The sequence below is a fragment of the Marmota marmota genome, unplaced genomic scaffold (assembly GCF_001458135.2).
Source record: "Marmota marmota marmota unplaced genomic scaffold, marMar, whole genome shotgun sequence".
Classification (NCBI taxonomy): Eukaryota; Metazoa; Chordata; class Mammalia; order Rodentia; family Sciuridae; genus Marmota; species Marmota marmota.
The window spans coordinates 2,556,391-2,577,888 of NW_025999899.1; the positions used below are offsets into that span (position 1 = coordinate 2,556,391).

Here is a 21,498-nt window from a genome sequence, read left to right on the forward strand (position 1 = left end):
GTAGGCAAGGCAGGGAGCAGTCCAACTGGTGTCTTTCCTGATGGCTGCTACAGCACAAAGCTCTCATATAGTCTGCCAGGCCTGTCATTTGCCCTGGGCTTGTAGCAGAGCTGAGTTATTGCCCTCACAATGTGCCTGAGTGCTGGCTGCTGTACTGAGAGGACTAAGGAGCTGTCCCTATTAAAGTGAGCCATTTTGTTTGCTGAACTGCTCATTATCTTTAAATGAAGCCTTCTGTATTGCTTGAGCTTAATTATTGTCTAGAATTTTGTTTTTATGGACTAAAACTTATGCATGAATTGGAGTAACTTGGCTGGTAATTGGCAGAATTGGCCACAGAGCCTTGTCTGTTCCTGTGCCCAGCAGTCTCTTTGTGAGGATCCCTCTCATACTTCCTTTCTTTGCTTCCACAGTCGGCATTGTGGACGTCTGCTTTGCCATAAATGTTCTACCAAGGAAATTCCTATTATAAAGTTTGATCTGAACAAGCCTGTGCGAGTCTGCAACATTTGCTTTGATGTACTGACACTGGGTGGAGTCTCTTAGCTCCTAGGACGCCCAGGCCACATCCCCATCACCTCCCCAGCAGCTGCTCTGCTCACCAGCCTGCCCCACCGGACCCCCACCTAGAGCAGGAGCTGGCAGTCGTCTTCCTGCGGCAATACTGGAACAATTAAAGACCGTGATCCCGTTTCGAATAATTCTGTATGATTGTCAGTATGTCAGACTGTGATTGAGTTCACTAGATGTCTCACTAATCAGACCAGGCCATTTAGCCTAAGTGGTAAACATGATAGGAATTAGACCCCATTCTGCTAGCAACATTCAAGGACACTTTGAGAACATTTTCCCTCCAGTAGTTTAGTGTCCATCTCAGAGCATTCCTAAGTCTTCCTGCCTGGGCTGGCTTACGAGGCAGAGCCTAACAGAGTGGGAAGCTGGCTGTATCATGAAAGCTGGCTTCACTCTAGGTTAAGTGGCTCTGGACTTTTCTGCAGTGTTTTCATAAAGTTAATAGGATCCTCTTACCCTGAAGTCTTTTCTTTTTTTCTTTTTCTTTTTTTAAGCTAAGCTGTATTTTTAGCAAGCTGCCCCTTTTAAAAAGGTGAAATCTTTCTAAACAGGGTTCAAAGATGAGAGCTGAAAAATCGTGGCCTTAACAACTGAAAGCTTTACTAGTGTTCATGCTGCCCAGGTGTCAGGAGTACAGTGTGGCGGCTTGACACCTCCTAGCAGCTGTCTCATCCTCTCGTCTTGCTGCGTCCTGTCTGTGGAGTCCTTAGTCACTCTGCCACTAAGTGAGTGGTGGAGGAAATGCACTTTTATTGTGCCGCACTTTTTATATAGCTGCATCATTGGTGATTCCTATTTAAAAATCCATAATCAAAAATAAACTCACACATTCTCCTCACAGCAGTGATTCTAATGTACAGCTGTGGCTAGACCTCAGCCCACCCTAATCTTAGAGGAAACTCCTGCTGAGTGTCTCTTAGAGCAAGAGATTCATATAGGCCAAGTGCCCAGAGTGGGGGATCAACAAGACTGCAGCTCTAAGGCCTTCTCCAGCCTCAGGCTGGCAGATCCCATCTCCTTGACATGAATGCTTCTTGCTGAAACCTTTCCTGGTTATGCTGTTAGTGCTGTTGATCCCAGTTCTGTGTAGCTTGCCTGCCCCAAAAGCCAATAGCTGAAGGCCCTGGCCAAGTGTGTGCAAACCATTTTGGAAGGCTCTGACTTGATTGCTGATTGAGGCCTCCAGAACTCATTTGGGCCTTAGTTGCTGCTAGTACGTACATCTATTGACTCTGAGGTGTTAAACTCCTTTTCTTTTGAAGGTTTGGCCAGTTTTTAAACAATGCACATTGAAAAAGAAACTTTTGCCACTGCTTTTTAATAATATTCAATTCTGAGATGAACAATATGTGCTATATAGTTATATTCAGAGATTAACAATCTCAAAAATACTGATTTTTTTCAGACACTTAATAACCACTACATTTTTTTTTTTGCATTAATGAAGTATGGATATATGTGTAAAAGGGACTGAGTATTATTTTGCAACATCCCTGTTTTGTTTGTTTCTCCTTTGGATAGTGGTATGTCCTCTATGTTGCTGTAGATTTAAACATTCTATTGCCTAAATATGTGTGTAAAATGCGCTGATAAACCAGAGTGCTACTTTTAAAAAATATTTCTGTGATTTATAAGATATATATGCTTTTTATGTTAATATGAGCTTGTGCACAATGTTTAAAAAAATGAGAAAAATTTCCCTTCACCCAGTCTGTGATATATTTCATACAGAATTTTTATAAAATATTTGACCAAGTTTTGGTAAATGACCATGTTTAAGCATGTGGTCAGTTTCCATTTTCTGTTGCCTAAAAAGGCCCACAAGAACATAGGGCTTCATTAGGTAGCTTGACATTTAGAAAGCAAAATAATTATGATTTAGATATGAATTGAGGTGGTCGGTACATACATACTTGTTCTTTTAATGTTCACAGTGGAAAGGAAAGGACAGGAATTCAATCAGGGATTGTTCTGCCCTTGCCCTCCCATGCCAGTTTCAATAATAGTCTCGCCTATACTTGCACTTAAAATCTTAAGATCATGTTTAAAATGTGTTGATTCAAGCTTTTATTCAGAGTCCAGGGACAGCAATGAAACTGACCAACCGTGGATGCGGGGGAACATTTTTTGAGTTCTGCACTGGTGCATTCATGTAGTGATAGAATAGGCCTCTTTCCCAAGTCTTAGGAAATCTCCCTAAATCTAACACACTGCTTGCTGCTCACTGGGCTGCACTCAGCAGGCTCCTTGAAGGGTATCTGCCCTGTGGGACCCCAACATACACTGCCCTGGCCAGGACCAGACACACTCTGTGTCCCTCTTATGCTCTTCATGCTGTCAAGACTTGACTACAAAACTGCCTAGCTGTTCTTGTTAAATTTTAATTAGTAGCTTGAGTACTAGTAGCAAAATTTAATTTTATTCATTTGGAAAGTTGCCAATTGTGAATGAATAGATCAGGAAGAATAAACTTTGCTGAAATATAATTTGCTTCATCATTCAACATTGTTAATGCCAAATTAGCTCTGTAACTATCTCTTGATCGTTGCCAGACTTAAGACAGAGGTACAAACCATGTGATATGTATAAATTGAATGGCTTAAACTAATTTGCCGTGATCCTCTAACACAAAAATGTCCCACAAACTTAAGTGCCTACACTTAGGACTCTAGTTTCAGTTATCTTTCCAGTGGTGTCTCACTGAATGATGTATTAGAACACGTGTTCCTTTTGCAGTTTTGTGCCTGTACACTGTCAACACCAATTACCAATTTAGTTGAAGCTGGATTAGATTGCTCAATTCACCTGCCACATTCTCTCCAAGGAGTGGGGTCCACATGACCTTCAGTCCTCTACCTCAGAGCCTTCAGTCATTTCTGACCACCCTGATCAGCTTCGCCCTCTATACCCGAATGGGCCCCTGTGTGGAGCTCAGTGTGCATGTGGTCTATTCTTCCCTATTCACGTCTCATGTATTGTAATAAACTGTTCCTATGTTAATCTTGTCCACAGGCATGGAGGGGAGGGAAGGCTTGGGAACAGGAAGATCACTGAGCTCCACTAGGTTTCCTTCATCCGGAGAAAAAGAACACTTCTGAATTATGTAATGCTTAGACCTGAGGCAAAGCAAACATCCAGGTGACAGTGGCATGCACAATTAAATGTACACTTCCATCATAGAAACACTCGCTTCCTTCACAAAAGCTCCAGAATAACCATGTGAAGCACCAGAGCTTCCCCTCCCAGCTGGAGAGAGGAGCCAGCAGAGAGAAAATGGTTACCCAGGCACTGAAAGCCGCACTCACACCCTGTGGCAGTGATTTAGTGAAGAGCTGAGTGTCTGACCAGATATAAACAAAACACTTAAATCCCCAAAAGTTGTAGATGCCTTAAACATTTTCTTTGGAAGATCATCATCTTTACAGTTTCTCTTTTGTGTGGCGTAAATAATATATTAACCTGTTACAACTGACAACATTGGTTCTCTGTAACTAAGGAGTCTTGAGACTGCTTGACCTAATGACTTGCCTTTTTGGTAGATGTGTGGAGTTGGCTGTTCCATGACAACCCTGTGGTACCAAGGGCAAGGGCAGTAGCTGGGCAGAAACTGCAGGTACACATTTGGGTTGATCACCTTGGCTTCCACATCATTTGAGGTGGTGCTCAGTGTGGGATAATGGCATCATATAGGACCATGGCGCTTATGGGCTTTTTTTTTTTTGAGTCTGTGTAATGGAATGTATTTTTCAAATACTGATATTTGGATTTTCTGTAACAATTCCTTATAATAAAATGAGGTAAAATTGTGCATTTCAAGTGGAAACTTTAATAAGACATTTGTAGTTACTTCTAATGCAGAAGTACCAATAAGCATTAAAAACAAACAAAAACCTCTTGACATGTGAATAAATTTCTTTTAACAGCTATCCTCTAGGAACATTTGAATTCCAACATTTTTCCAGAAACATACTGGTGATAACAAGTCAGAAAGTAGCTATTTCAGGGAAAGCAAGCAACTGCCTGAACTTCTGTGCTCTGGGTCCAGACTTTTCAGTGCATGGCAATGGGTGTGGTTGAAGTTGCATAATCCCAGTTCCTGATCCCATGGAAATTCCTCAAAGGATCCTGAAAATAACCCCTCTGGTTCCATTATTTAGGAGCAACTCAAGGAGATCCATTCAAGGTTTGAAGGGAAGTCTGGCACCACCGGCTTCAGAGCAAACTATAGAAGGCTTAGGGGCTTACAAATTAAGATTTAGTGATTCATAAAACCCCTGTACAAATCTAGTAGCTCACCTGGCCCTCAAAACACTTTATTGCACTAACATTGTATTCCCTTTCTTTACCTTTCATTTTGCTTAACCCCCAGTTCCAACCAGTTTTGATACACCTTATTCTCCAATGTATTCTCTTATGGTTAATAGGCACTATTAAGAACTTCCACTTAATCCCAAGTAATAATTTTTTCTGTGCCAGGAATTGAACCCAGGAGTGCTTAACCACTGAGCTACATCCCCAGCCCTTTTTGTTTTTTGAGACAGGGTCTTGCAAGTTGCTTATGACTGCTAAGTTGCTGAGGCTGGCTTTGAACTTGCAATCCTCCTGCCTCAGCCTCTTGAGCTGCTGAGATTACAGGTATGTGCCACCATGCCCAACAATCCCAAGTAATTCTAGTAGCTGTCCTTGAAGATAATCATCCTGTCACTGATGTGTAGCACAATTAGCAGCCTGGTGGATGTTGACTTTCATGTTTTTGCCCAACCAGGAAAGAGCACTGGGCTTTACTTCTGCTTTGTCATTGATTCGCTGATAGTATTGGGCAAGCTGCATAAATTTTGTGCCTAAGTTTCCCTGTCTATATAATTGAGGTGACCAGAGTCTTTCCTAGCTCACAAGTCTGCCCGGAGGAAAATGATCAGTAGTCATTAATATGTCCTTCCTTTCTTCCAAGCGCACAGGTTCTCGTGTTCTCACCCTAGGGCCTCTGGAGGAGGTTGATGGCTGCAATCTCTCTCTGCTGCCCACCTGACCAAATCTGGGGCCTCTAGCAGAACAGCACAGTCTCAAGGGAGAGGGGTCCAGCTCAGGGTTGCCCTCAGAGGGACACAGCCCCAACCTTTCTGTGGGATTGAGGTTTTAGTTACCAGCTTTTCCTAGAGCAAAGCAAGAGATGAGATGGGGGTTTTGACAGGCTTCATTATACAGTGACTGAGATGTCACTAAAAAACCCAGACTTAGGGCTGGCGTTGTGTTCAATGGTAGCTTGCTTGCCTTGCATGCGTGGGGCACTGGGTTTGATCCTCAGCACCATATAAATAAATAAATAAATAAATAATAAAAGTATTGTTGTGTCCATCTACAACTAAAAAATTTTTTTTTTTAAATCCAGACTCCTCTTAGTTTTGTGTTCATAGCAAACTGAATTCTCAGAATTGAAAGGCAGGTGATGAGATTACCTTCAACATGTTGGCCAGCAGTTGCCCAGCCTTTTTCTTTTGACACTGTTCACTGGTGTGGGGGAAAAAAAAAAGCTCAGTTCTGTCAACTTGATGGCTACTTTAATCATTGATAACAGCTATATAATGGCTGTTTGTGGTAGGAAGCAGGTATGGTAGCTAAGGAAATTCTACCTCTAGTAAAAGATGGAGAGAACTTTATCCCTCTTTTCTGGGCCATAAAATGGAAACCTCTCAAGGCTGACATGGAGATTAAATGAGAACAAAGCTCCTTGCACAGGGCACAGCCTGGCACAGTTGCCCAATACATTTTCTTCTACTTCCCTCAAATCTAACTGAGTGCTCAGCCTAAGCTGGACTTTCTGTGGCTTCCATCAGGAAGGGACTGCCCTTCTCTGCAGTTTTGCCCAGGGTTACCTTTACTGGAAAGAGAAGAGGCATTTCTCCATTAATCACCAGCTTATGACAGAGCCCTTCGAATCATGAATTATTTGCTCTAACATGAGGGAAGTTCTTTACCACTAAGTAAGTGGTTGGCAGCAAAGGAGAAATGAGCTCTCATTGAACAAGGAACTGAGCAGGTGCCCAAGGCTGGCCAGTTTGTCCTGGAACGTGGGTTCAGAAGTTTTGCTTCAGTCAGAGACCAGGCACCTTCTAGACTCTGCCAAAGTCCACTAAAGACACCTGTTTTGCTCCTTTTGCAGTTTGTTTTGAAAGGTCTACACATCTCTGGGCTTGTCCCTCACACTATCCCTGCACTCCTGCCCAAGAATGGCCTCTGGCTCCTCCACCATACAGTAAGTCCCAGAGGCTAGGATCTTCACTTTCCCCTATCCTCATGCAATTCAATGCCTCTCCCTTAGTAAGATTTTTTTTTCTTTTTTCTTCTGGTGCAAGGCACACTCAACCATTGAGCCACACCCCTAGCCCTATTTTGTAATTTATTTAATGAGATGGGGTCTCACTGAGGTGCTGAGGCTGGCTTGAGAAATCCCTGCCTCAGCCTCCAGGCCACTGGGATTACAGGGCCTGCACCACATCACCCAGCTTTCATAAGAACTTAGTAAGGTCTTAATGGTACTTGCTGAATGACCAAAGGAGTGATTAGTTTCCAGTTAACCTGGAATTGAAGGAGCCTCAGGCACTGACCTCAGAGCTGTGGGAAACTCAGAACAAGGTCTTAATTTCAGCTCTCCTGCTTTCTGCTTCTGCCCCAGGGAGAGCAGACATGCAAAAAAGTGGCGGAATGGAAATAGCACTGAATCAGAAGTCAAAAACCAAATTCCAGGCTCAGCTGCATTGCTCTGGCATCTTAAGTTTTAGGGGGCCTTAGTTGCTTCATTGCCAAAATAGATCTAACCCTGTGCCCTTGCCACATGTTGAGGACTGTGAATATGTGTGTACAAAGCTGAAGAACCTGTGCTTCTGTCCTCAAAGAGTGTGACCCACTGAAAAGAGGCTGATAGGAAATGCATGGCTAAAGCACACTGATATATTCTTATGGGAGTGAACAGAGTGCTATGGGAACTTAGGGCAAATGCATTTAAATCCATCCTCTGGGCCAGTGGTTAATGAAGGCATCCTAGAGAGGCTGGATTTTGAAGAAAAAAGCAGAGAAGATATTGTTCTAGGCAGAGGAAACCACATGTGTGAAGGCATTGTAGGCATAATACTTTGAGAGGAAGGCTGGAGAGCAGATGTACATGGGAGGATACAGGAGATACAGGGACTAGAAGGAGATAGGCCACAGAAAAGCCACCTTTGCAGGTTCTGGAGATCTGGCACTTAGTCCTCATAGATGTAGTCCTCTACATCTATGGGGTATGGTGAGCCCTGTCATCGCAAGGAAAGATGACTTGCAGCAGTGTGGAGGAAGGAGTGTGGACTCCTGCAGTAGTTCCAGAATAGTTCAGGAATAGATACAGGAATGGCAAGAGAACTGAGGAAGTAGGACTTGCAGGATTTGGAGAGTGGTGGGAAGGAGGGAGGAAGGAGCTATGACCAATTGCCAGGACTTTTTCTTGGGGTCAGGTGGAGATGGAGGTGCAGCTCTCCTGGAGAACAAGGGCTGTGGGTGGAATGATGAAAACAGTATCAAAAACGGGGAAGACTGGAAAGCTGCTCATTCTGGAGGTACAGCCTGGCAGTAAAAGTGGCTGCTGAAATAGGAGGGAGGAGAGCCAGTAGAAAGAGGTTCATGGAGGAGGCCAGGTGTTCAAGGAGACTGAGAAGGAAGAGTCAGAGGGAGAAAAGGAAACCAGGATAAAGCTAAAAGGGTTCCATGGAGGACCTTATGGTCAACAGGGTCAAGAGCTCAAGGTAGGTAAGAATTGACTGTGACTATGGTGTTTACCAGTACAGAATTGATCTTGCTACTGAGTAGAGAAGGCAGGTGACTGCTACATAGCAAATGAGGGTTGAAAAACAAATATCCTGAGTATAAGCTATTCTTTCAAAATGCTTGGCTGTAAGAGGAAGTAGGTTTGATAATTACCCACTACCATGGGGTTGAGGGACAGTGTTTTATTTGTGATGTCATAGAAGTGACCTCTTTAATGCATACTCAAAGGGAAGGGCAAGAGACAGGAAGAGGTACAGGTCTAGGTGGGGTAGGCCTGGGGTGGGGATGGAGAGAGAGCTGAGGGGAAGGCTCAGATAAGGCAAGCCCACAACCTGTAACAGCATCAGTCTTCATGTCCTTATCTGTGAACCAGAAACATTCCTTGCCCTCATCTACTTAATAAGAATTCAAGAAATAACTGAGAGGGCTGGGGTTATAACTCAGTTGGTAAAGTGCTTGCCTCTCATGCACAAGGCCATGGATTCAATCCCCAGCATCACAAAAAGAAAAAAAAAAAAAAAGGTAACCGAGTATGAAATTTGTCAAGTGTAGGTGATTACAGATGACGTTAGACATACACACTGCTGGAGAGGTTGCAAGCCAGCCACTTTGAGTCAGGGCTCTTTGCAATGACATTTGCAGTCTTGCCTAGATGTTGATGTTAGGCTAACCACTTAACTTTATAGCAAAACTACCTTTCAATCACTATGCAGACTTCTCCCATTATAAACACACCACACCTGATTTTAAGTGTTTAAAAGAATATCCTTGCTTTAAATTGTTATTTTGTTCAGAGACACATGGATTTGCTGCAGCCATGTATGTGCAAAAACTTTCCAATTCCAGAATTGGCCTACCCCATTTTATTATCCATGCTTATTGCAGGAGCTCTAATCAAGCCAACGGGCTTTGGGTTGTAAATTCAAGTTTGCCTTGGGGTGGAAGTCAGAAGAAAAGTCATGAAAGTCAGTGATCACAAGTGTTCTTCCTTCCGCTGGTGCTGTTAACGTGCACAGTTTCTTGGGTTGTATCTGCTGAGACACTGCCCCTTTCTGCCACTGCTTCAGATGCTGACAGAGCTAGGGTTATGGGCAGGGCCCAGGCTGGCAGCTGATTAGGCAGCTTGGGAGTCCACAGGAAAGAAAACTCAGAGCTTTCCCCTTGTTTATCCCATTATTTCTGAATTGGTCATATCTGTGCCCATTAATTTCTGAGGGCTCTGAAGGAAGGTCACAAATAGGCCTAGGGGTAATAGTGTCAGAACAGGCAGACAAGTATGAGGCTGGCTGCCAATCTCTTGCCTGTCACCAGAATGGGGAGCCCATGGTGAGGCACATTTGCAGGATGTGGTCAGATTCCTTCAAGACCTTTCTGTCTCATGCCAGGGGCCATCCTAGGACACAGGAGCGTAAGTTCTCGGCAGGGTTCCCTGTGTTATCAAGATTCAGGGTGTCAGCTTAGAGTGGGAAGGAGCATGTGATGGCCAGAGGCGGGCAGCCTGTGTATTCCCCCAAGTTGGGGTCATCCAAGTCCCCACGATTTGTGTGTGTAGGGTTGTCAGGCAGCTGGTCACTAGGGGGGCCGGTTGTTCTCACACAAACACAGCGGGGTTCCTTGGCTCCTGGCTTATATAGCTTTCTGGGGACGCCAATCCAGTCTCTGCTCACACCTCCACTATGGACAGAAAAAAAGAGGTCTCCTTAGTGAGTTTTTCTGTGACAAAGAGCAAAGGAAGTAGCCAGTGAGAACTTATGAAAAAGAGAAGACATTCCACTTCCTACCTTAGCGCTATCCCAAACTGCATTCTGCAACATTCAGCCCAAGCCTTCTTGCTCTCCTGAATTCCTCCAGCTTCCCCTGCATGGCACCAACACCACTTTCTCGGGGTCAAAGACAGTGCCCATTGTCCCTTTCACTGCTCTTTGGCTGTTGCTTAGTGCCTTTGAAAAAGGCAGCACCTCTTCCCTGTAGGATGCTGACAGCTGGGAAAGGATCCCACCTTTGGGCATGTAAGCTTCTCTTCTCTAGTCCCCATTCTATCCCAGTGCAGGACATCTTAACTTTAGGGCCTGGGAACTTGGTGGGAATTGGGCAACTTGGTAGGTCTTGGCCAGCTAAGTCAGCCTTCTCTGGGAGCCACTCACATCAAGAGTTGTTGCCAGCTGTCCTTGTATAGGCCTAGCTCTTGATGGCACCAGGCTTCAGAGATAAGAGGATTCAGCTCGGCCCAACATAGTCTGGCAACCTCCTGTCCTAGACAGAGACCTAACTCATGTTAGGGTACCGAGTTCTGTGTCTTGTGGACTCAGAGGTCTTGCGAAAGGAAAATGAGATTCTTAGAATTGACACCTCATATATGTTCCAGTGCCTGGGACCAGGATTACTTGCTGTCAGAAAAACTCCTACCCAGTTAGAAACCATCCCACTTGTAGCTTACCTAAGAACAAGGTTGTTGGGGCCCCAAATACCTCCTTCCCACCTAGCCATCCATTCCACTGGTGATCCTTACTCCATATCTGAGTCCTATCTTCAGAGCTCATTTCTCTCAGAGACACACATTTCTCTCAAAAACAACAAACTGGGCTGAGGCTCAGGGATAGGGCCCCCACATTCACTTGAGCAGCTCAGTCCTGAAAGCAAGGCAGGGTTCAGGAGACAGACAGGAGGGAAAGGGAGGCAGGCTTTCCAGCAGAGCACAGGCAAGCATCTAAATGTACTCCATAGGCCCATGGGATGACCTATGGCAGCCAAGTGTTCTCAGGCCACCTGCATTTGAACTTGTGCCCCAGGAAAGCCCACTCAGATCCCAGCTCCTCCCCCTAAAGTGCAAAGGCCAGGTTCTCACATGACCCATGACACTAGAGAAGCTGAATCTTCAAAAATGGTGTTCAGGAGAGAAAGGCCTTTCCTTCCTGCACCTTCCTTTACCCCGCTCCTCTAATGGGTGATGATATAGTAGCAGGGTCTAGGGAAAACTGATAGCTTTGACTGCTTGCTCTTGTCCACACAATGAGCCACCTGCCCTGCAGAAGAGGGTGAATCTACACAGTTTAGCACTTAGGGATGTGAACTCCCCCCAACAGTCCCTGTCCCTTTTCAGTGAGAACTGGACTCATTTTGAGGTCTTTGAGGCTAGAAAGTTTGTCCAGTTTCTGGTTTCCTTTGTCCCTTTAGTAAAGCTAAAGGCAATTTGAGAGTCTTGAGTTGAACCTCAAGTCTGGCTGGCCTCATGATTAAAGTAGTAAAAACACCAGTTTCTCCAGCTTCCCAAACCAACCCGGAACAATCTCTGTGGCATCATTTCTAATCAGGCTCACCTCACTTTGTTCTTGCAGGGAAAGACTTTTCCATCTAGCCTGTACCTCCTGGAATTACTCAGAATGTGCAGTGCCTTTAAAGGGCATCATGGCATGGGCCATCTTCCCATCCTTTTCTCCAGCAGGCAGGAATAATGTGCACTGGCAGACAAGAAACCCAAATCATAGTTGGCTGAATGTGTCAAAGCAATTGAGAAACAATACTCATGCCTGCTCCTCACTGCCAGACCCCCAGGGTCTTGGGGCAGGGGACAGTGGGAGATACTCAAATCTCAGATCCAAGTCTGAATCCTAGTGTTACTCAATCATTTGGAAGAAGATCCCACCATCAGTCATTTTTTAAAATTTCCCCAGAAGATCTAACATGCAACCAAAGTTGAGTCACTATTATACAGCACATGTATTTTGAAAAAGTTCCCTGGGTTAACAATTCATGGATTCCCTGAACAATGCAGGCAGGACAGCCTAGAAGTTTGATTTGGATAAGAGATGGAAGGGAGCAGAAGCTGGTTTACCTCTTTTGGGAACACCAGAACCGGCTACCCTTGGTGGCACTCCACTCAGCATTGCAGGGTGGGAACTTCTGCTTCTCTTTCTGTTCCCGTTTATTTGCCTCCAGGCCTTTGACCATCATGGCTTCCACCTGAATCAGTTCTGGGGTTGGCTGCCCATCTTCTCCATAGAACCTTCCTATCACCCTTCCTGTGGTAACAGGAGAGCTGAAGTCAGAGTAAAAGTTGGGGAGAAGCATGAACAGATGCTGAGCCATTGGAATCAAGCTCAAGTTCCCAGGGGTTTGGAATTCAGTGCACTACAATAGCCTGTTGGGTACTTGCTTATTGAGAACTTGTACTAGAGACACTTTGTGCGAGTGCACGCATGTATGTGCATATGTGTGAATGTAGTGCTGGGGATCAAACTCCATGTTTTGCACATGCTAGGCAAGCTCTCTACCACTGAGCTACACCACAGCCCTGGAAGGACTTTTGGTGCCTTCTCAGTCTCTGTCAGCATCCTACAAGACTCCATATATAAGCATCCCTGTTCTGTCTGAACTATCCTCCAGTGCAGAAATTCCTGAATCTTTCTTGCCTCCAGACATCGGTTCTCTGAAGGTAGAACATTGTGTGATTCATTTACTAATGCTTTACAAAGCTTAGGGCACACAGTAGGTATTCAACAAATGTTTGAATGAATAGCTTATTGGTTTACATTTGTGTAACTCAATTCTGCTCAAATCAAACTATTTACAAGTTATTTACTGAGCATTTACTTTGTATCAGACACTATGCTATATACTTATATATACTTATATATACTTACTTTGTATCAGCACTTCACCAACAGTTTAAAATCCCCATAGCAACCTATCTGAGGGAAATAATTGTTTTCATATCTATAAGACAGAAATTAGGAGATCCAGCAACTAGGGAAGGCTATGAAGCTAGTAAGAAGTCTGGCCTGATGCCCACTTTCTCCCCTTCAATGGCTCAGGCTTTCAGTGGACATGACTGGAAACTGGTTTTCATTTAAAATGCCTCTCAAAATTAAAGTCCAAACTATGGCAGCAGCTAGCAAGTGGTCTGCAGCCTACAGGCCAGAACCAAAACAGATCAGTTCTCCTTGGGTGCAGGGTCCTAATGTGTCCAAGTCTTGAGGTAAAAATGGCCATCACAGCCAGCTTCTGTCACGGGGCAAGGGAAACAACAGAAAGCACTTCTGTAAGGTTTGATTACATAGGTGGTATTATGTGTTGCCTGTCCCCAGCTGTGTGTGTCCTACCTCTGCAGTCACCAAGAACTGACTCAGATTCCACTGGCATGTATATTCTACATGTTCAGGATTCTGTTCATGTCAAGTCCAATCCCTCTCTGACTTCCTCAAATCTTTTTATGTCACTTCTGGCCTCTGTTATTTGGATGAGGAGCCTTGGATCTCTCTGACTCCCCGTCTTTCACATCCAAATATATACTTCCCTTAATTTATGTCTAATCCATTAGTGAATCTTGTCAATCCTACTTCTAAAACATATCTCAATTCTGTCCATTCCTTTCCATTTCCACCACTACCATCTTAAACCAAACCACAGACTGTGACAATAGCCTCCCAAGAAGTCTCTGTGTCATCTCAGGCCCCCCTACAGTTCTTTATCCACAAAGCATTTGGACAAAACATGAATTGAGCCTGGCATGGCAGAGCACACTTGCAATCCCAGCTACTTGGGAGGCCAAGGCAGAAGGATCATAAGGTCAGGGATGGCTACTTAATGAGACTGCGTATCAAAATGAAAAATAAAATAGACTGAGGATTTAGTTCAATGATAGAATACCCTGGGTTCAACACCCAAGATGAATGGATTGATAGACAAAACAGATAGATAAATAAACATGCATCTTACCATGTCATTTCTATGCCTATTTAAAACCCTAGAATGGCTTCCTAAAATACAAATTTCTTAGCCTTCCCAGCTCTCAGTGCCTTTGAAGGAATCTATTGTTAGCAGTGTCTTAGGACACTGTTAGTTATCTTTTCATTTGAGATGAGTTCCCTCATGTATCACCAGTAAGTAGCAGGTGCCATACCTTACACAATTGCGTTTAACAAATATTCACTCCTTCTTTCATTCAATCATTGGTACTGGTGGAAAAAACCAGGGGTTCTTTACTGCTGAGCTACATCCCCAGCCCTTTTTATTTTTTTGAGACAGGGTCTCACTAAGTTGCTGAAGCTGGCCTTGAACCTGTGATCCTCCTGTCTTAGCCTCCTGAGTTGCTGAGATTACAGGTGTGTGCCTCACATCCAGCTAAAAAATGTCTGATTAGCATAAATTCCACCCTGGAGACAGTTCACTCAAGATTTTGGGTCTCCTTAGAGAGCAAAATAAAAAGGTACTATCAAACTGCACACCAATTTAGACTTCAAGCTTCCGGGCTGTATGCTGAAGCTAGATGCCTGGAAAAGAGTGAGACAGTGAAGCTGCCCTCCTGGAGCTGGCTTAGTTCAAGAATGGGACAGGCACTCATCGGCTTTGGGCAGCTGAGGCCAAGGCAAATGGTTTGGCAATCTTCTTCCATGACTGTGATAAAAACAGATGCCCATCCATCTCCATCAGGGGCTCACTGCCACACTAATAACCAGAGTTTAAAGTGAAAAATCCGGAGCTGGTTTTCAGATTTGGGGGTGGGAGGATGCTGGGGATGAAACACATGGTCTCATGCATGCTAAGCAAGAACTCCACACTGAACTACATTAAAATATTAATATATATATATATATAATTTTTCATATTTTAACCTTTAGCCCAATTCATAAATAAATCTGGCCTTTTGAAAAACTCTGCAGAACAACCAAGTGAAATCTATGGAAATGACCTGTGGACTACCCACCAACAAAAACATAATTCTTCTCATAGAATAAAAGCCAATTTTGAAGTATCAGCATCTCAGAGAAGGACAGATCAATTACATCATCCACAAGGCCTGCTTCAGTGTAGTCTCCAGTCACAAATGCTCTGGATGCATCTCGGCCTGCAGGAGAGAAGTTTCCAACAGATTCAGTTGTAAATTACCAACACTGTATGAACTTAAAAATTTCTTTTCAAAAAAGATTGTCCTGATAACCTCCATTCTCCAGGAAATGTAATCCCCCTCCTCTGTGATAGACACCCCGGAATCTGGAAAATACATTTCTTTGACATTTGGCACATTCTTTCATTTACTTTCAGTAACATTTAATACAGCTGACCACTTCCTTTGGCTTCCATGATGCTAACTTCCTGGTTTTCTTCCTCTTTTTTTAGCTCCTGTCACAAGCCTCAGGGAATGATTATTGTCTACACCCTCTCACTTGACAACCTTATTCATGCTTCTGTTTTCAAATTCTACATGTATGTCAAAGATGTATGACATCTTTTGGTGTCAAAGATCACCAAAGATGTATCTTTAGTTTAGACCTCTCTTGGGTACCAGACCTATATATCCAACTACCTACTCACCGTCACTCAGTCATCTTACAGACATCACAAGTTCAAAATGTTCACAGTGAACTAATAGTCATCAGCAACTCCTACCCCAGGAAACCTGCACCTTCTCTAGTTTTTCCTATCTCAGTAAATGTCAACCATTCCAGGAATGTGATCCTTGACACCTCCTTCACCCCTCACAAGTACTCAGTGCCCAAGTCCTATTTTTCCTTCCAAAAAAGTTCTTGTATCTACTTGTCTCCACATGCCACCAAGCAAGCCCAGGCTGCCATCAGCTCACATCTAAACTGTCACAGCAGACACCTAGCAGATTTTTCCACATTCGTTCTTGCCCCACGAATATATTCTCCATATAACACTTAGACTTTCTTTTTTTGCAGTGCTATGGATCAAACCCAGGGCCTTGCACATGCTAGGCAAGCATTCTACCACTAAGCTACATCCCCAACCCAAGAATGATATTTTAAACATGAATTCATCATGTCATTCCTCTGCCCCGCCCCCCCCCCCCAAAAATATCCTGAATAACTTTCCTTTGTCCTATGGCAATGTCCAAAGTTTTTTTCTTTTTTTTTTTTTTTAAAGAGAGAGAGAGAGAATATTTTTAGTGTTTATTTTTTAGTTTTTGGTAGACACAACATCTTTGTATGTGGTGCTGAGGATCGAACCCAGGCCGCAAGCATGCCAGGCGGGCGCGCTACCGCTTGAGCCACATCCCCAGCCCTGTCCAAAGTTCTTAACATGTCATGCACCAATGGCTGCCCTGCACCAATGACTGCCCATCTGGCCTCACCACTTTCTACATTATTCACTATATGCATGCATGCGCGCATGCTTTTTCTTTGTCTTTCTCTCCTCCTCAGCTAGGTTAGGGTCCCTGATAAAACTAGTCTTTTTTAATGATTATCACAAAATAATTCATTAATTGCATAATTCACTTAATGTCTTGTCTTTTCTATTACTAGCCTGTACATTTATCAAGGAAAAGAACACCCAACCTCATTTAATATTGATTCTCCAGTGTCTGGTATAGTGCCTAATCTTGAGTCAAGTTCCCAATAGCTATGGACTGAATGAAATCTATACATTTTCTTTTTTTGGTATTGGGGATTGGACTTAGGAGCACTTGTCCACTGAGCCACATCCCAAGCCCATTTTTGTATTTTATTTAGAGACAGGGTCTCACTGAGTTTCTTAGCACCTCACTGTTGAACTTGGAAATCTATACATTTAAAGCCAACTGATTGTTAACAAAGGTGCCCAGACAATTCAAAGGAAAAGAACAGTCTTTTCAACAAATGGGTGCTGGAACATGTGAAGAGCCACAAGCAAAAGAATGAAATTGGACCCCTACTTCATACCATATACAAAATTAACTTAAAATATGCCGCAGTCTGGCTGGGCATGAAATAACCGGGAGGTCACGAGCCACTTGTAGGTTCAAACAGGAACTACTTTATTGTCCGAACCCACGGGAACACAACCGGAACTCCACCGAAATTCCGAGAGAACTCAACGGGAACTCAAAAGTAGCAGGCAGCGGAGGTAGCAGGAGCCGCCTTATTGCCGGACAGCAGGGGTTCATATACACAACTGAACACACAGCTTGCCTCAATTTAGCATCATCCAGTTACAGCAATCAGTCATTATCCCAATAACCATACACAGCTTAACTTAACCATCATCATCCTAATGGCTCGCTGGCATTGCCTCTCAACCACTCCTTCTGGCAAAATGCCAGGCGCCACCTTGACTTGGTTGTGGCTCCCAACATCAATAGATCAAAGATTTGAATTTTTCAGTTAAAAATATAAAGCTCTTGGAATAAAACAGATGTAAATCTTTGTGATCTTAACTGGGCAATGATTTCTTAGGATATCAAAAGCAGGGGCTGGGGATGTAGCCCACGCGTGGTAGCGCGCTCGCCTGGCATGCGTGTGGCCCAGGTTCGATCCTCAGCACCACATACAAACAAAGATGTTGTGTCCGCTGATAACTAAAAAATAAATATTAAAAAAATTCTCTCTCTCTCTCTCATTCACTCTCTCTTTAAAAAAAAACAGGATATCAAAAGCACAATCAAAGGAAATAGATAAATTGAATTTGATCAAAATTTAAAACTTTTATATATCAAAAGTCATGATCAAGAAAATGAAGGGGCTGGAGTGTCGCTCCAAAGGAAAGCACTTGCCTAGCATGAAGAAGGCCCTTGATTTGATCTTCAGGATTGCCAAAAAATAAATATTTTTTAAATGAAAAGATAACCTACAGAATGGGAGAATACACTTACAAATCATATATCTGATAAAAGTCTAGCAGCCATAATATAAAGAACTCTTACAATTCAAAAATCAATACAATACAGTTGAAAAACAAAGGATTTGAATAGACCTTTCTCCAAAGATACACAATTGCTCATCAAGTTCATAGCTTAACACTGTTAACTATTAGGGAAATGCAAATAATCAAGATCTCAGTGAGATACTGCTTCAAACTCACTAGAATGACTATAGTAAAAAAGACTTAAAGAATTTTGGTGAGAATGTGGAGAAACTGAAACAAATTTATTCCTGGTGGGATTATACAATGGTGCAGCCATTGCATATTTGGCAGTTTACAGAAAAGTTAAACAGATTTATCATAATAGCTATTCTGCTTCTTGGTATATACCCAAGAAAACTAAAAACATACATTCACACAACATCTTATATTCAAATGTGCCTACGCATGCTGCACATAACTGTCCTAGACAAAAAAGGAGAAACAATCCAAAAAGTTCGTCATAGATAAAATATGGCATATCAATACTGAGGAATATTATTTATCTAGAAAAAGGGATGATGTATGGATACACAATGATACATTACGGATGAAACTTGAAAACATTACCCTAAGTAAAAGAAGCCAAGCAAAAAAGACAACATATATGATTCTATTTACATGAAATGCATAGAATAGGTCAATGTACAGAAACAAAGTAGGTAGGGGTTGCCAGGAGTGGGGGCTGCCAGGAGTGGGGGCACGAGGGAACAGAGTATGACTGCTAATGGATATGGATTTTCTTTTTGGGTGGTAAAAATGTTCTGGAATTAGTGATGTTTGCACGAGTTTCTAACTTAAAAAACCCCCACTGAAAGGGACATATTTTCTGTGGATCATATCAATAAAAATATAGTAAATAAACAATAATGAATAAATGAATATGTCTCATTGCCTACTAGACTATGTGGGCATCTAATTTCTTAATCCTCAGGATCTACTGTAAGGTAGAAAACATGGTAGCAATCAATAGATGGATATTTAATGAATATCAGGCAAACAGGAACTCAGTAGAGCTCAGTGCAAAAGAAAAAAATCACCTCAGAAATGAAAGGGTTTTTTGCCCATACTTATGCAGACATCCATAACAAGTGAATTAGCATGTAGCAGGACAGTGTACCAAAAAGTGCTCTCAACTGGCAAGTACAAAATAAAAAACAGCGGGGCTGGGGATGTGGCTCAAGCGGTAGCGCGCTCGCCTGGCGTGTGTGCAGCCCCGGTTCGATCCTCAGCACCATATACAAACAAAGATGTTGTGTCCCCCGAAAACTAAAAAATAAATACTAAAAATTCTCAAAAAAAAAAAATAAATAAATAAAAATAAAAAACAGCTCTGCTAGGTAGCCCCTGGATAAGATGCGCCCCTTGCTGGAATGTGTGCTGAGCTTGGAGAGAAGGAAGTGATTTGTATGTAAGGGCCAGAGGCAGCTTCCCAGTTCCTCTAAGATAATGACAAGTGGAAGATGCTAATTTAATATCAGTGTAGTTACTTGTCTTAGGCTTTCCCTACGTTTTCCTTTGTATTTTATTTTTCCTTTTAAATTTTGGCAGGTGAACTGTCCCTGGGTCTAGTTAAGAAATACCCTCCAAAACACTAGGCTGCAGGGCTGGGATTGTGGCTCAAAGGCCTCACTCGAGGCCCTGGGTTCGATCCTCAGCACCACATAAAGATAAATAAAATAAAGTATAGGGCTGGGGTTGTGGCTCAATGGTAGAGCACTTGCCTAGCATGTGTGATGCACTGAGTTTGATTCTCAGCACCATATAAAAAAATAAATAAAGGGCCACCAACAACTACAATAAAATATTTTTAAAAAATAAAGTGTAAAAAATTATTAAAAAACAAACAAAAAACACTAGGCTGGTTGACCTGACTCACGTTCTGTCAGTGTTTATTTGTGAGGGCTGTTTGGCAAATCTTCTTCAATCTCCTCAGATGTAAAATAGTGACAGCAGGAAAAACTTGACAAGATTCTTAGGAGCCTAACATGCACAGCTTTATTACAAGGTTTTGTCATTGCCCTCGTTATTATTGTTTGAGACAGGCTGCCTGGTTGCCCAGGCTGGCTTCAAACTTGCAATCCTCAACTCCCGAGTAATTTGGAATTAAGATGTGCACCTGCAATCCGAAATTACTCAAGAGGTGAAGTTTATTCTAAGTATTAAAGAACTGTTAAAGTGACCAGACCTCTTTCCTATGACCTAACCCCATAATCTTTTTTTTATAAATAGGTATCTTTTTTAATATTTATTTCTTAGTTTTAGGTGGACACAATATCTTTATTTTACGTGGTGCTGAGGATTAAACCCAGTGCCTCATGCATACTAGGAGAGCACTCTACCACTGAGCCACAATCCAGCCCCTAACCTCATCTTTTTAAAGATAGGCAGACAAGTGCATCTGCAGTGGAAGTAAGAATGACACAAACCAAAGGTGCTACTTCTAGGGAAAACGTGGGGTAACAAGAAAACTTACTTAGAGTCGGGACATAGAGAGGAGGCTGAAATTAATAGATTTCTGAGGGCAGGGAAGAGGATCTCATTCATCTCTGTGTCCTGAGCGCCCTGCATTAAACCTGGCACAAAGCAGGTATCCCCCCCGTTTCCCAAAGTGGGTAACCAAAGAGATATAAAACATGTTTCTCAAACCTAAGTCACGAACAACGGTGAACAGGGAGGGTACAGGTCGATAATAGGTGGCTATAGTTTCGCCAGAGACCAAACAGATGGAGCGGCTGGTTCGCCACCGCGGTCTGACGAACGTGGGGGTGGGCAGAAACAGTTGAAAAAAATGAATGAACGAACGACGCCGGTCCCCCCCGCAGGAAGAAAAGGAATGAGCAGCCTCGCTTATACCTGCAAAGCCGCTATAGTGTGCCCCAGGCTCGTAGTGCCTTCGGCCAGAGGACACGTCGTAGACGCGGCCGAGCAATGCCAAGTAAAGGCCCGGATCCCCTGGCCTGCCGCGGTACCGGGCCAGCTCCTCGGGTATGAAAAGGCGAAAGACGGCGCGGGGACCCCACCAGCCCATTAGTCGTGCTGCCAACACTGCCGCCGCCACCACAGCCAGGCTCAGCAAGAGTCCACGCCCGCAGGTGCTCTGCATCTAGACAGCCGCACCCACACCGCACTTACGAAGTTGCCGCCCCTCTAACCACAATTAAGATGGCAGAGACGCGTCCATGACGTCACTGGCGCGACACACACACACACACACACACACACACACACACTTTAAAATTCTTGTGCGAAAAGCTTATTACTTGGTTCCGACTCTTTCTCATACTTTTTAAAATATAGCTTGGGAACGTAAAGGGATGGCGAGAATGTAGAACAGCAGCGGAAGACCCTCTGATTATAGGCTATCCGCCCCCAACAAAGATGGCGGTAGAGGAGGCTGCGGGATGACGTAATGTCTTGACAGACGCGTCTTCTAGGAAATCAGGATTCTACCCTTTGCTGAAGCTGTCCTTGTCTAACTGTCGTGAGTTGGTAGAGTCGCTTAACGGC

General features: G+C 43.4%; 2 protein-coding genes across 7 annotated transcripts in view; one reads left to right on the top strand and one right to left on the bottom strand.

Moving 5' to 3' along the window:
- Positions 1-4,471, top strand: part of Ankfy1 (ankyrin repeat and FYVE domain containing 1) — a 92,218-nt gene extending 87,747 nt beyond the window's left edge. For all 5 annotated transcript variants that reach the window (XM_015505939.2, XM_015505940.2, XM_048798400.1 and 2 more), the window contains one exon: positions 414-4,471. In XM_015505939.2, coding sequence (XP_015361425.1) covers positions 414-546 — 133 coding nt within the window. In that variant the 3' untranslated portion in view covers positions 547-4,471. The remainder of the gene's footprint in view (positions 1-413) is intronic.
- On the bottom strand, positions 4,377-21,456 carry LOC107159337 (neuferricin). 2 transcript variants are annotated; one of them, XM_048798402.1, is made up of 4 exons: positions 21,275-21,456; positions 15,074-15,214; positions 12,203-12,389; positions 4,377-10,044 (listed from the first exon to the last, which is right to left on the bottom strand). In XM_048798402.1, the coding sequence occupies exons 2-4, from the start codon at positions 15,126-15,128 to the stop codon at positions 9,828-9,830; spliced, it is 459 nt and encodes a 152-aa protein (XP_048654359.1). In that variant the 5' UTR covers positions 15,129-15,214; positions 21,275-21,456; the 3' UTR covers positions 4,377-9,827. The 2 variants fall into 2 exon arrangements, with proteins under 2 accessions (XP_048654359.1, XP_015361376.1); XM_015505890.2 differs by having other exon boundaries at positions 20,845-21,365.
- Positions 21,457-21,498: the final 42 nt, after the last annotated feature.

Bases quoted from the DNA above. Each gene is read 5' to 3' on its own strand.
- LOC107159337 (XM_015505890.2), bottom strand. From the start codon at position 21,094: ATGCAGAGCACCTGCGGGCGTGGACTCTTGCTGAGCCTGGCTGTGGTG. The intron at 15,215-20,844 runs GTATAAGCGAGG...TCTCTCCTGCAG, and splicing joins ACACTATAGCGGCTTTGCAG to GCCGAGATGCATCCAGAGCA. The intron at 12,390-15,073 runs GTGGGTAGTCCA...CTGTTACCACAG, and splicing joins GAAGAATTATGTTTTTGTTG to GAAGGGTGATAGGAAGGTTC.